Raw genomic sequence first — 13762 nt, forward strand, 5'->3', positions numbered from 1 at the left:
TTCCTGGAAAAACAACTTTTTTCTTTTCCAGCTCATTAAATCAAAAATGATTTAATCCCATGTGATTATTAGTCGGGTTTCTCAGATACCGACGTTTTTATCTGCTTTGTCTTCAACTTCACTCCTTTTTGCACAACAGAAGTAAAACAGTGAGAACTAAACACATTTACAGTCGAGACGACGACGTACAGTGATGTTAGATTCAGTAGTTTCATCCATTTTGTTCTTTTGCAGCTTTTTATATTTGGGTCCAACCACAACAAACTCACTTGTGACATGTGTTTTTTTGTTTAGTTGCTGCACTGAGCTGTTGAGTCATATCTCACTCAGACTTAGCTGTTAATACTCAAACTAACTCTGAAGGTTTCCCTTTAAAATCAGATTTTCTGTCCCTGTGTCGCTCTGAGCTAAAAACAAAACAGATCTGTGCAGCTCCGGTCACGTCACCTTCAGTAAGACACGAACACTACAGGCTGTGACAAAACTACAAGATAAAATAATTGATCAGCTACAGTACCTACGATCAGATCAAATAAATCTCGACTCTGAGGTTTTGTACAGACCTGAGTTGAGCTCACAGCGTATCGTACAGAGGGAAGAGTGACGTGACCGCAGCTCCAACAAAAAGCATCATCACTGTCTGCTTCAGAAGTGCCTACTTTTGATCGACTGTCAGAGACGACACATCTGAGCTCTCCACTACGGTGTGCCTACCATACCACTGTGTGTGTGTGTGTGTGTGTGTGTGTGTGTGTGTGTGTGAGTGAGAGAATGAGTGAACCCGCTCTTTGTTGGGTTTGGACGAGTCAAATCCAAACTGTCTTGAATCCTTCAAACCTGAGGTGAATAAAACAGGATGATGGAGCGACTTGTTCCAGGCTTTTTTTTTTTCTGTTGAAAATCATTCAGAACTGATGCAGATGTGAAGCTCAGCGTTTCTCCAGTTAAATTATTTTTGATTTAATATTTATCTATTGGAACCACGTGTAACCACTTGTGTTCTGCTAATCTTTGGACAACACATCATTCTACATGAGTTCACTCACTAAAATGAGAACGAATGATGAATAGCAGCTAAAGCAAAATGTCACATTTCCACTGCAGGACATTTGAGAACCAGGAACTTTTTTTGTTCCTCTTTACAAATAATTCATTTTAAAAAAAGTCTTAAAGGTGTATGCAGTGTAGTTTCCACTGTCTGACTTGGCTCCATCTTCCCGTCCCAACAAATCAAATCAGTGTTAAAGTCAAAACCTGTTTTTAAAGATCACATAAAGCTTAATTGACCCATATATATTTTTTTTAATTGAATTGAGAAACAGACGACCACAGTCGGCTCAGATTTTGCTGTAATAGCGAGTTTGTTTGTGAGGAGCTGAGTGAGAACAAGGACGTTGACCTTTGACCCTTTCGGGTTAACTTAACATTGATTTGAGACAGACGGAAACAAACATGATTGTGTAACAGCCCTGCCGTTCATCAGCGAAGAGAAGAAGAGCCTCTCTATAAGGTGCAAATGGCTTTGTTTTTTTCCCAGAAGGCCTCAGTGGTCGAGGATCCGCAGGTTTCCTGAAACGATCTTGTTCTCCAGCATCGCTCCAGCAGGAATATCGATCCGGTCGCCATGATTCGCTATGATGATGACGGTTCCCTGAATAGAGACGTGAAAATAAAGTGTTAAACGATGCTTCATTTGACTGAACCCCGTAAGGATAACACAGAAGTAGCTCAGGAAAATAACTCATCACTGAACGTGGAACTCCTACAGTTAACGACTACTGTCGTTAATCATCAGGGAAAACTGAAAAGTGAGACGAACAATCTGTTTCTGCAGGTGATGGTAAAAGTCAACTTTGCAGTGCTGCCTCTGTTTTGAAGATTGGTTCAGGTTCCAGTGTTCATGTGGTTTCCTTCGTAAATCGTTGTAAGACAAATAGGGAACTTTCCTTTAAAGCTGCTCTGTTTTAAAAGCAGAACTTTTACCTCTTAAGAGGGACGTTAACAGTGAACCAGGGTTTTCGGACTGTGATCAGCGTAAGTGAACATTCAGCTGATACAAACACAGAGCGAATATCATTTAAGATCAATGTAAACACTAACGAGCTAAACGCAAATCTTCAGTTATGAAATCAGAACCATGTTGATTTGTGTTCAATGAACCACAACGTTCACATTCATCCTAAAATACAGCGAAAATGCTTTTGTAATGCAAAAACCAAACCAAACAGCATTGTTAGACAGATAAAATGTTTAGGATGAACCGTAATAGTCTGTGTGAGACTTAATGAAATGGGTATTTTTCAAAAGGTCACAGATCAGATCTGGAAGAAACCCTAGATCTTGATCAGTAGGAGGAACACCTCACCTCAGGTGGCTTAATGATTAGAAATGAACCAGGGGAACGATTACAGCAGGACAACTTCACCTTTAACCTTTCAGTAAACCTTACAGTTATGATGTTTTTACCTTCAGAGAAACGTTTTTTCCGAAGGTGACGTCTCCGGACACAGTGAGGTGGTCGAGCTCCAACATGTCCGGGATGTTTTCAAACCTGGTCAGAAAGTCCTGAACCTGCAGAACGGAAGCATTAAAGTTACTCATCTGCTCTCTGAACTGTCTCCATCTCACTGATTTCTGTTATTTCCTTGTTTTATCCAACAAATGATTCAATCCTTTGACCTCGACTTTTGTTTTTGCATGATAACAAAACTCGCATCATTATTATTATTATTATTAGGAACACGTTTTTCAGGTACTGACTTTGGTGAAGGAGCTGCCCAGTTTAACGTGCGGCGTTGTGGGGAACTCCCTCTTCTTGCTCATGGTGAGCGATCCGGCCTCCAGACTGTACAGGTTGGACATCACCAGCAGCAGGTCAGACGACGTCTTCACGGGCAGGAAGCGGCTGCGCGGGACGTTTATGCCCATGGCGTTCTTAAAGCTCTTGATGGCAGCGCCGACGGCCGTCTCCAGCTGGATGACGTTCAGACCACCGTCCAGCGTCTGCAGAGAGTCAGGAGTTCACTGAAGAGCAGGAAACTGCAGGACTGGGTTTTTAGTTAGGAGATCTGCTGGTTCATGTTTTTCAAATGGTTTATAGTCAGTTACAGGGTATCTGCCATGATTCAACATTTAAAAGGCATCAAACCGGCCTTTAAACTAATTCAAAGGGTCAAAGGTCAAACTGTTTGACCACAATGCAGCAGGCTCTAATATTTAAATGTTTTCTCACACTGTTCCACTCTCTTCGTGTCATGTTCAGTGATAAATTAATTAAAAATATACTGCTGTGAAAAATAAAGAACTCTTTTTAAAATAGCTTTAAATCCCGAGAAAATAAACATCTAAGTGCTGTATTAACTTCTTTAAGGCTGCGTCATTAACTGTGGGATCTTTCAACAGGGTTCAGACTTTATAAGACTAATTTGAAGACAATTCAATACACAGATTTTCTGGATGGATGAAGAATGAATGGAATTAAAGTAATAAATACTTTATGGATTGTTTTTTAGTCCTGGGCCTGGTGTCATTTGTGTACTGAACCATGTTTGGAGCCTTTAAGAACCTGCAGGAACTCTACTTAAAACAGAAAACAGTTTCCTAGTTCATTAAATGTCAACTTCTACAATTTAATGTAAAAACAGAACAGGCTAATCGTGTAACCATCAACTCTTAAAACCAAATGATTTAAGATTCCTCTAAATCCATCTAATAGATTTAGGCCTGGAGGCTGTAAAAATAAAAAATAAAAACCTGGAGACGTTTGTCACCTTTGGGTTGACGATGATCTCCAGGTCCATGTTGTTGTTCTCCTGCAGCCTCTTGATCGCGGGCAGAGAGATCCACAGGTTGTTGGTGTTGAAGATCTTGAACTTGGTGACGGACTTGAACTCGTCGACGTGGGCCTTTGGGACCTGAGCGATCTCCAGCAGCCTCAGGTGGTCCTCGTACTGGATCAGAGTACCACCCTGCGGAGAGGAAACAGGAAGCACAGAGAGGCCGCAGCTCGTCACACCTCGCTGAGATCAGACCAACTAATAAAACCATTAATGTGAGTCTGACCTTGACGTCGGCTCTGGTCTTGTCTGTGACCTCCATGATGAACTCGCAGCGTCTGTCGGCCGGCTGACTCATCAAGTGATGGAGGATGAAGAGGTCCACGGTGGCTCCAAGGTTGTCGATGTTGGACACGAAGATGTACTCCTTCCCCTCGGCGATGAGCTTTTTCAGCAGCCCGGAGTTGGAGAAGCTGGCGTAAATGTCTCCGTGACCCGGCGGGTACCAGGCCTCCGAGTTGTCCCCGTTCACCCCCATGTTCTTAGCGATCGGCAGCAGAGACTCCTTGTTGATCCTCGGATACCTGGGCAAAAATATTCATCATGACAGTTGCTGCATGAGACAAAATAAGATCTGAGAAAACAGGAAACGTTAGATGAAAACCTTCTTTAGACTAAATGATTTATTTATTGGACTCTGCAGCGTCTGTGTACGTCTTCATTTTTAATGAGTACATGTGATGGAGCAGGCTGATGAGGAAAGTTTCACACAGTGGCTTTAAAGTTTTGAATAATTGTTTTTATTCTTCTGTGGTTCAGCACATCGACGTGTTGCTCATACTTCTACTCTTTGAGTTTGTAGTACTTCTATCTCCTCTCTGAAATGACTTTAGTCCTACTCGGAGGTCAGAGGGAGTGGTTTTAGTCCTGACACCTGATAAACTCAGGCCCAGCTTTGGTTCAGTGGGAGGTGGTGCTCTACCTGCTCTGGTTGAAGGTGTGGATGTTGACCCGGTGGTGTTTGTACTTTTGCAGGATTTTCTTTGTGTCTTCGTCTGTGTTGAAGGAGTTCATAAGAACGAGCGGCACGTCGGCGTTGAAGGTTTTGTTCAGATGCTGAAAAACAACAGAAAACCTGAATCTCAGAGGTTCGGTTCTTAGAGCTCAGTGATGTGGAGCTTCCGGCGTCTCTACCTCGATCTGCTGCACCGTCAGGTCCAGGAAAGTGTTCTCATTCCGGACGCTGATCAGACTCTTGGGACCCTTGCAGCCCATGCTGGTTCCCAGACCGCCGTTCAGTTTGACCACAGCGAGCTTGTTGAGGCAGGCAGTGATGTTGTCAGGGAGACCCTTCGCCCTGATCTTCTCGTACGGCTGGATCTGAAGAGACGCAGCAGAACGACGACACAGGGTTAAAGAGAAGAGTGTAAAAAATGAGTTGTTCAATAGACTCAGAGCAGGAAATCACAGAAAACAGAGAGTCGTTCGATTAAGAAGAGTGAACGAGTCCTGAAGATCAAACCTGCAAAGACATGAAGCAACTGAAAAATCATTTGATTATTCTGAGAGAAGACAAAAGACACAAGGACGACGCTCTGAACGTGTACTAACGTGTACTAACGTGTACTAATGTGTACTAACGTGTACTAATGTGTACTAACGTGTACTAACGTGTACTAATGTGTAATAACGTGTACTAACGTGTACTAATGTGTACGATCATTTGATTATTCTGAGAGAAGACAAAAGACACAAGGACGACGCTCTGAACGTGTACTAACGTGTACTAACGTGTACTAATGTGTACTAACGTGTACTAATGTGTACTAACGTGTACTAACGTGTACTAACGTGTACTAACGTGTACGATCATTTGATTATTCTGAGAGAAGACAAAAGACACAAGGACGACGTTCTGAACGTGTACTAACGTGTACTAACGTGTACTAATGTATACTAACGTGTACTAACGTGTACTAATGTGTACTAACGTGTACTAACGTGTACTAATGTGTACTAATGTGTACTAACGTGTACTAATGTGTACGATCATTTGATTATTCTGAGAGAAGACAAAAGACACAAGGACGACGTTCTGAACGTGTACTAACGTGTACTAACGTGTACTAATGTGTACTAACGTGTACTAATGTGTACTAATGTGTAATAACGTGTACTAATGTGTACGATCATTTGATTATTCTGAGAGAAGACAAAAGACACAAGGACGACGTTCTGAACGTGTACTAACGTGTACTAACGTGTACTAATGTGTACTAAGGTGTACTAACGTGTACTAACGTGAACTAACGTGTACTAACGTGTACCAACGTGTACCAACGTGTACTAATGTGTACTAACGTGTACTAACGTGTACTAATGTGTAATAACGTGTACTAACGTGTACTAACGTGTACTAACGTGAACTAACGTGTACTAATGTGTACTAACGTGTACCAACGTGTACTAATGTGTACTAACGTGTACCAACGTGTACCAACGTGTACTAACGTGTACGATCATTTGATTATTCTGAGAGAAGAAAGACAAAAGACACAAGGACGACGTTCTGAACGTGTACTAACGTGTACTAACGTGTACTAACGTGTACCAACGTGTACTAACGTGTATTAATGTGTACTAACGTGTATTAATGTGTACTAATGTCTACCAACGTGTATTAATGTGTACTAATGTGTACTAACGTGTACTAACGTGTACCAACGTGTACTAACGTGTACTAACGTGTATTAATGTGTACTAACGTGTATTAATGTGTACTAATGTCTACCAACGTGTATTAATGTGTACCAACGTGTATTAATGTGCATTAATGTGTACTAATGTGTACTAACGTGTACTAACGTGTACTAATGTGTATTAATGTGCATTAATGTGTACTAATGTGTACTAACGTGTACTAACGTGTACTAACGTGTACCAACGTGTACTAACGTGTACTAACGTGTATTAATGTGTACTAACGTGTATTAATGTGTACTAATGTCTACCAACGTGTATTAATGTGTACCAACGTGTATTAATGTGCATTAATGTGTACTAATGTGTACTAACGTGTACTAACGTGTACCAACGTGTATTAATGTGCATTAATGTGTACTAATGTGTACTAACGTGTACTAACGTGTACTAACGTGTACCAACGTGTACTAACGTGTACTAACGTGTATTAATGTGTACTAACGTGTATTAATGTGTACTAATGTCTATTAATGTGTACTAATGTGTACTAACGTGTACTAACGTGTACTAACGTGTACCAACGTGTACTAACGTGTACTAACGTGTATTAATGTGTACTAACGTGTATTAATGTGTACTAATGTCTACCAACGTGTATTAATGTGTAGCAACGTGTGTTAATGTGTACCAACGTGTATTATTGTGTACTAACGTGTATTATTGTGTACCAACGTGTATTATTGTGTACTAACGTGTATTATTGTGTACTAACGTGTATTATTGTGTACTAACGTGTATTATTGTGTACTAATGTGTACTAATGTGTATTAATGTGTACTAATGTCTACCAACGTGTATTAATGTGTACTAATGTGTGTTAACGTGTACTAACGTGTACTAACGTACGAGAGCAGAACATGCATTAAATGCTAATTAACAAGTCTGTGCATTACTATGAAGTACAGCAGATCTTTTACCCCAGTGCATGCTGGGACGCTCCTACCTCATTCACCTGTAAACACATGATCAACACTGAGTCTAATTACTACTGAACATGGTTTCGGCTCTTTGCTCTTTTGATAGCTTTGGTCATGAAACTGCTCTCTAAGAACCAGATTAACAGGATTATTATCATTTCAGCGTTTTTGCCTGAATGTATGAGTCACGTGTTGAACAAGGTCCAGGTCCGAGGACAGAGGAAACAAATCAGTAAACAGAGTGCTGGTCCATAAGAGCAGTGTTGGACAGGTGTGCCTCCGACCTTTAAAACCTCACCAGCAGCACATGACAGCAGTGAAGGACACATATTTATGGACATGATGTGAGGCTATGACTCAGTCTGTGTAACAGCAGTCCAACAGTGTGGTGAGAAGCGGCGAAGGACTAGATGTCACTGAGGTAAGCCCACTCAAAAGCCTTTTGAGTGAACTGGCCCTTTAAAAACAGCTTCTAACTGGAGGCGACTTCATCCACATTATACATAGATCAACTTGTGACCTCTGTTAACTGTCAGGTTAATGTTACAACAGACCACAAACGACTGTGAGTCAACTGGAGCTGGAAGACGTCAGGGTCAGGGTCAGGGTCAGGGTCAGGGTCAGACTTGAGAACCAGCAGAAAACAGTTCTACAGAACCAGCATTAAGCTGAGCTGTGGTTCTAACATCACTGTGGGTGCAGCCTCAGCTCATTGTTCCTCTCAGTAACTGTAAATCAGTTCTGTGGGTTTCGGTTTCACTCTACTGTAATATAACATTTTCAGTAAATTATGGTTTTATTATTATTATTATTATTATTTATTTAATTTAACTCTTGTTCTTATTTGTTCCCACGTTTCCACTGTAAAGTGACATTTTCTATTTTCTGGTTCAACCCAAAGCGATAGATTTAAGTTTCAATCCTTATATTAATCACTTAATATAACAATATAATAATATAATATAACATAAACTAGGAAATAAAGAGTCCTTCATGTTGAAGACCAGTAATTACATGTCATTTTACTTTCATTCATTTTCCCTGTACATATAATGTTGAATTGATGATATATAAATAAACTGTCAGTTAGTTTATACAAATAAAAATCTATTTTGTAAGTGATGCTGGAATTCTTTCAGTATTTCCAATATGTTTTTTAAGCTTATTATTTAACTTTAAGTCCTAACATTGTACTTTTGTTCAGGTTCAGGGTTCGAATCCACTGACGGATGAAAATTAAATGTGTGTGTTTCTTGCGTAACTACGTTCGGGAGATGAGGTTTCACATTCTTTGATGAGCGTTCGTGACGATAACGTCGTGCTGTGGGATCAGGCTCATTATCAACAGTAGCTGGTGCTGGGTGGGTCATGTTGGGGGGGTTAGGGTGGGTGGAGGTGTGGATATGAAGACGAGCAGCTGCACAGCAGCGTCCACAGTCCCACTGCAGACAAATGTCAGCGTCCGTCTACCCCACCTCATCACCCTAAACCTGACTTCTGAATGCTGCAGCGGTCAGACTATACTTAGCAGAGTATTTTGGGACGAGTGTGTGTGAAATGTCACCCTGTTGATAAATAGTTCAACCTGAATGTTCTCCGTCCTCAGATCTGGTTTCTGTAGCTGGGTTCTGAAGCGTGACGTTCACCTCCATCCTGTAGTCGCTGAATCTTTAAAGGAACAGTCCCACATTTTTCCCCACAGTCGGGAAGCTGCCTCTCAGAGACCTGGATCATTTCTATGTGTTAACAACTGACTTGAGGAGCTAAAGTTGGCGCTGTTGATATCACACTGTTCATTTTCAGACTCATCACGTGATGCACAGTGTTTTAAAAGTCCAGAAAAGCTGTATGATAGATCATATACGCGTGGAGCAAACAGGAAGTGAGTCAGGTCTCACAGACTCATTATGTGATGTTGATCCGAGTCGACTTGATTTTACAGTATTGGTTTTTATGCTGAAGTAAATTACTCATGTATGTTTCAAATTAAACTGGGTTAAACTGCTGTTTTCATATCTGAACCGACCCTCAGCGGCGACTGGAACATGAAACCCTGAGATTTGCTTAAGTGCAGTGCTGCTATGACTCTGGGTGTGTGGTGCTTACCGAGTCCTCTGGTGGCCGGTTGATCTTGGCCCAGTCGACTGAAGGACCTTTGACCTGCAGGAATCTGTGGAAGAGCTTCTTGAAGCCATCGAAATCTTTTCTAGAGATCTGAGACACAGCACATCAAATATCAGCTTCTGCTTTGGGGAAAAACTAAATGATGACAGCTCTCAATGATAAAAAGTCAAATCTGTTCAATAGTTTCAGTCACAAATATCAGCAGGATCTATATTTAACATCAGAATAGTAGCAAGACGAAGCAGCAAAAGGAATGAGAAGAAGTGAAAAATATTCTTTGCTGCATCTCAATAAATCCAAAATGAGTCTGTCTTTAATATTTTCCTCATTCGCTGCAGCAACACACAAGCGTTTGGTGCTTTGAAGGACCTTGGGGTTGTTCACCTCAAGTCCCACCAGCAGAAAAAAACCTCTCCCACAGGAGTCTGCACGCTGTGAGTTTGACCTAACGGACTCTGAACACGCAGCAGTGTTCAAATATTTGTTCTACATATGTAACTGGTTCCAGATCCGTCCTCTAATGTCGGTGCTGTAAACTGTTTTTCCACCTCCGCTCCGGCCTTGTCGGCTGTAACGAGCAGCGCCTCCAGCTCGCGGTGCATCGACTCCTCGTGCTGCTCACGGAGCTTCTCCTGGAACTCTGTCATCGCCCCTCTGGTCAGGTCTGCAAACACACAGACAAATCTTTATCTAACCCTAACCCTTATTTTATTTGACCAAAACCTCTCATCTGCAACTGTATTTGAAGAAACTCCACTTACACTTTATTACATGAACAAGTTCTATATACACATTGTTATCTATATTAATTAATTAATTATCAAAATTAATGGATTTTTAATAGTTCTTTACTTTTAAACAGTGTAACTCTGTGCTTCATTTGTCTTTAGGTGATTTCTTCTTCCTTCACTCTGAATTTATCTGTTTGTGCAAAATTATTTCTGTTAAAACTGCTGGTTTTAAAAAAAAACACATCAACGGTTGAGGCTACATGAAAAACTGCAGTATAAACGGTCCAACTACTGGTGACAATCATATTGATGTATTAATACTACAAACCTCAGGTGATCTCCATCTAACTAATTGTGTGACTTTTAAAACCAACTGGCTGCAACAGTGATGATATAGAAGAAAAGCTGGTGAATATATTTTTAATAATTTATAGTTCCTTTGTAGAGATCCGTTTATGTTTTTTGGTCATAAAATCCAAAATCAGCTACTGGTATTCAAAGTCATTAACCACATAAAAAGGTGAAAACTTTTTACAGGCAACATAATGAAATGCTTCACTTAAATTCTATGACTAACAACTAATCACTTAATTTGATTTAAAGCAACTGTAAATACACAGCTAGTTGATGTAAAATAAAAAACACAACATTTATCATTTATAGACAATAGCCATGACTGAAAATGACATTAGTAACTGAAGTCAACCTTCAGTAGCCTCAGTTGACTGAAGTCGGCTCTGATTTAAAAGCGAGAAAAACTCATGCGGAATCTGGCAAAGCCAGAAAACTTCAAATCTCACTAGTCATAAAGAAAATTTCCTCAGAGACGTGAACTTACCAGCTACAAGCAGAGACATTTTAGCACAGTCTGCTTAAAAACGAGAATCAGCAGCGATAAGATTTGTAGAACAGAAGCAGCTCACAGTAAAAAATGGTCCCAAACAAAAGCCCAAAGTCAGAGAACAGACATCCTCGTCATCCTCAGCTCAGAGGAAGCGCACAGATCTGCAGCTCCAACCCTGACCTCAACATAAGGCCAGCCCACACAACAATCACACTTGTTGGTAGGTTGGTGCTGGTATTATCCTGCCCCCTCGGTTCCTCTGAGCTCTTTAAAAGTTAAAACTCGTCTTGGTTTTTGTGCCACGAGACACAATGTTAATCACACAGCATATGTTCTATCTTCATGTACAGTGCCTATAAAAAGTTTTCACCCCTGGGATGTTTCATCCTTTTATTGACATTTATTGACATTTTATTGGTGTAATCAGTGTCTACATTAATATTCACCCCCTTCAGGTCAGTATTTAGTAGATGCACCTTTGGCTGCAATCACAGCATTGAGTCTGTGTGGATAGGTCTCAATTAGACTTGTACATCTGGACACTGGAATTCTTTGTCATTCTTCTTTGAAAAACTGCTCAAGCTCTGTCAGGTTGGATTGAGGTCTGGGCTTTGACTCGGCCACTCCAGAACATTCACCTTGTTGTCTCTAAACCATTTCTGTGTTGCTTTGCTTTATGCTTCAGGTCATTGTCTTGCTGGAAAACAAATCTTCTCCCAAGCCGTAGTTGTCTTGCCAACTAATTAAGATTGTCTTCCAGGATTGTCCTATATTTTGCAGCATTCATCTTACCCTCTCCTTTAACAAGTCTTCCATGACCGGCTGCCAAGAAGCATTCCCACAGCATGATGCTGCCACCACCGTGTTTCACAGTGGGGATGTTGTGTTTGTGGTGATATGCAGTGTTGGGTGTGCATCAAACATAACGTCTTGTCTGATGGACAAAAAGCATAATTTTGGTCTCATCAGACCTAAGACCACTCTTCCACTGGACCATGGAGTCTTTCACATGCCTTCTAGTGAACTCAATTCGTGATTCAACATGCCTATTGACTATGCCTTGCCTCTCGTAAAGCTCTGACTGATGAAAAACCTGGTCAACAGTTGTTGTATGTACAGTCTCTCCTATCTCAGTTGCTCATATTCCTATTATTTCTTTATGATGGATTTCACTGAACTCTGGGGGATGTGCAGTGTCTTGGAGATTTTTTGTATCCATCCCCTGTCTTATACTTTTCAGTGACCTGTTCTCAGAGTTGCAGGGAGTGTTCTTTTGTCTTCATGGTGTAATGGTAGCCAGGAATACTGAATAACCAGTGACTGAACTTTCCAGACACAAGTTTCTTTATACTGCAATCACTTGAGACACATTCACTGCACTCAGGTGATCCCTATTTAACTAACTGTGGGACTATTAGCACCAAATATCTGGACCTCTATTGGATTAGGTCAGTCATTTTAAAGGACGTGAATATTAACGCAAACACTGATTTCACCTTACCTTTTTTTCTTTTTATTTCTACTTTGTAGAACCCTGTTTTCACTTTAACATTAATTAGTTATTTTTCTGACCTTTTTTTGTCAAAGTGACCAACTTTTATTGACCATGACTGATTTATAATGTCATCAACATCCTAGGGGGTGAATAAATTTTATAGGCACTGTATTCTATCATCATATGTTCTGTCATCATATGTTCTGTCATCATATGTTCTGTCATCATATGGTCTGTCATCATATGTTCTGTCATCATATGTTCTGTCATCATATGTTCTGTCATCATATGTTCTGTGAACTTGAGTGTTCTGTATCCTGAAAGTGTGAATTGATAGGGATTTAAAAGAAACAATTTGTCCGGTTTAGAGATGAAAACATTCAAATTATTTTTGCAGTTAATTCTTATTTTATTTATTTATAATTCTGGAAAGGATTAAAAAAAACATTGTTTACTGCTTCTTTTAGTGCGAGAAACAAAAAAAACTGTTGAGATTTTAATTTTATTAGGCAAAAATAATGTAATGAGGCAAAAGAATTTCCCTCTGGAGTTTTTTGAATCTTGAATCTTATCACATTAAGAGGATTTAAGGTAAATTCAGAATCAGATTCAGAAGTTAAAGTAAAATTTAATATCACAAATACAAACTCGGTGTGTGTTTTAAAGAGACTTTGGTTTTCTTTTCATGATGTAAAGTCTGGCGACTGTGGGTCCTGATCTGGACCTGGTCTGAAGGGGTCGTTAAATCCTCTTCAGCCTTTCTAGAATAAGTTCATCCAGATTTGAATGAAGACCAAATTAGTTTTTAATCATGTGGCTGTTAAAGTTCTTAAAGTTGTTTTTTATGTCAAACAGAAGTAAAAAGTAAAAAGTGTGTTTTTCTTTAACATCACATTAAATCCGGTGAAGGTGGGATTAATGTTTGTGTTTTTACCTGAACACACTGTCGGGAGAACCTCAACAACACACCCGAGGGCAACACGACCAACTCGGACTGGGACGAGCAGCAGCTGGGACCCGGACGAACCGGTTTCGGGCCCAGAAAGTCGACTTTAAACGTTCCGGACTCTCCGGAGCTTCATCCTGTTAGCTTCAGGAGCTACAGCCTAACC

General features: G+C 40.4%; 1 protein-coding gene across 2 annotated transcripts; it reads right to left on the bottom strand.

The window, feature by feature from the left end:
• Positions 1-1282: 1282 nt before the first annotated feature.
• On the bottom strand, positions 1283-13762 carry LOC113161529 (UTP--glucose-1-phosphate uridylyltransferase-like). Of its 2 annotated transcripts, none has more exons than XM_026359156.1 (10): positions 13585-13762; positions 10129-10244; positions 9563-9670; positions 4971-5156; positions 4759-4892; positions 4063-4360; positions 3771-3968; positions 2761-3003; positions 2467-2571; positions 1283-1651 (listed from the first exon to the last, which is right to left on the bottom strand). In XM_026359156.1, exons 2-10 carry the CDS (start codon positions 10225-10227, stop codon positions 1544-1546), a joined length of 1479 nt encoding a protein of 492 aa, XP_026214941.1. In that variant the 5' UTR covers positions 10228-10244; positions 13585-13762; the 3' UTR covers positions 1283-1543. The 2 variants fall into 2 exon arrangements, with proteins under 2 accessions (XP_026214941.1, XP_026214940.1); XM_026359155.1 differs by lacking the exon at positions 13585-13762 and adding an exon at positions 11150-11313.

The sequence above is a fragment of the Anabas testudineus genome, chromosome 1 (assembly GCF_900324465.2).
Source record: "Anabas testudineus chromosome 1, fAnaTes1.2, whole genome shotgun sequence".
NCBI classification, from domain to species: domain Eukaryota; kingdom Metazoa; phylum Chordata; class Actinopteri; order Anabantiformes; family Anabantidae; genus Anabas; species Anabas testudineus.

Excerpts from the sequence above, each read along its gene's own strand:
- LOC113161529 (XM_026359155.1), bottom strand. Across the intron at positions 4,893-4,970 it reads TGACGGTGCAGCAGATCGAG|CATCTGAACAAAACCTTCAA; the intron begins GTAGAGACGCCG and ends GTTGTTTTTCAG. Across the intron at positions 3,004-3,770 it reads AGATCATCGTCAACCCAAAG|ACGCTGGACGGTGGTCTGAA; the intron begins GTGACAAACGTC and ends GACTCTCTGCAG.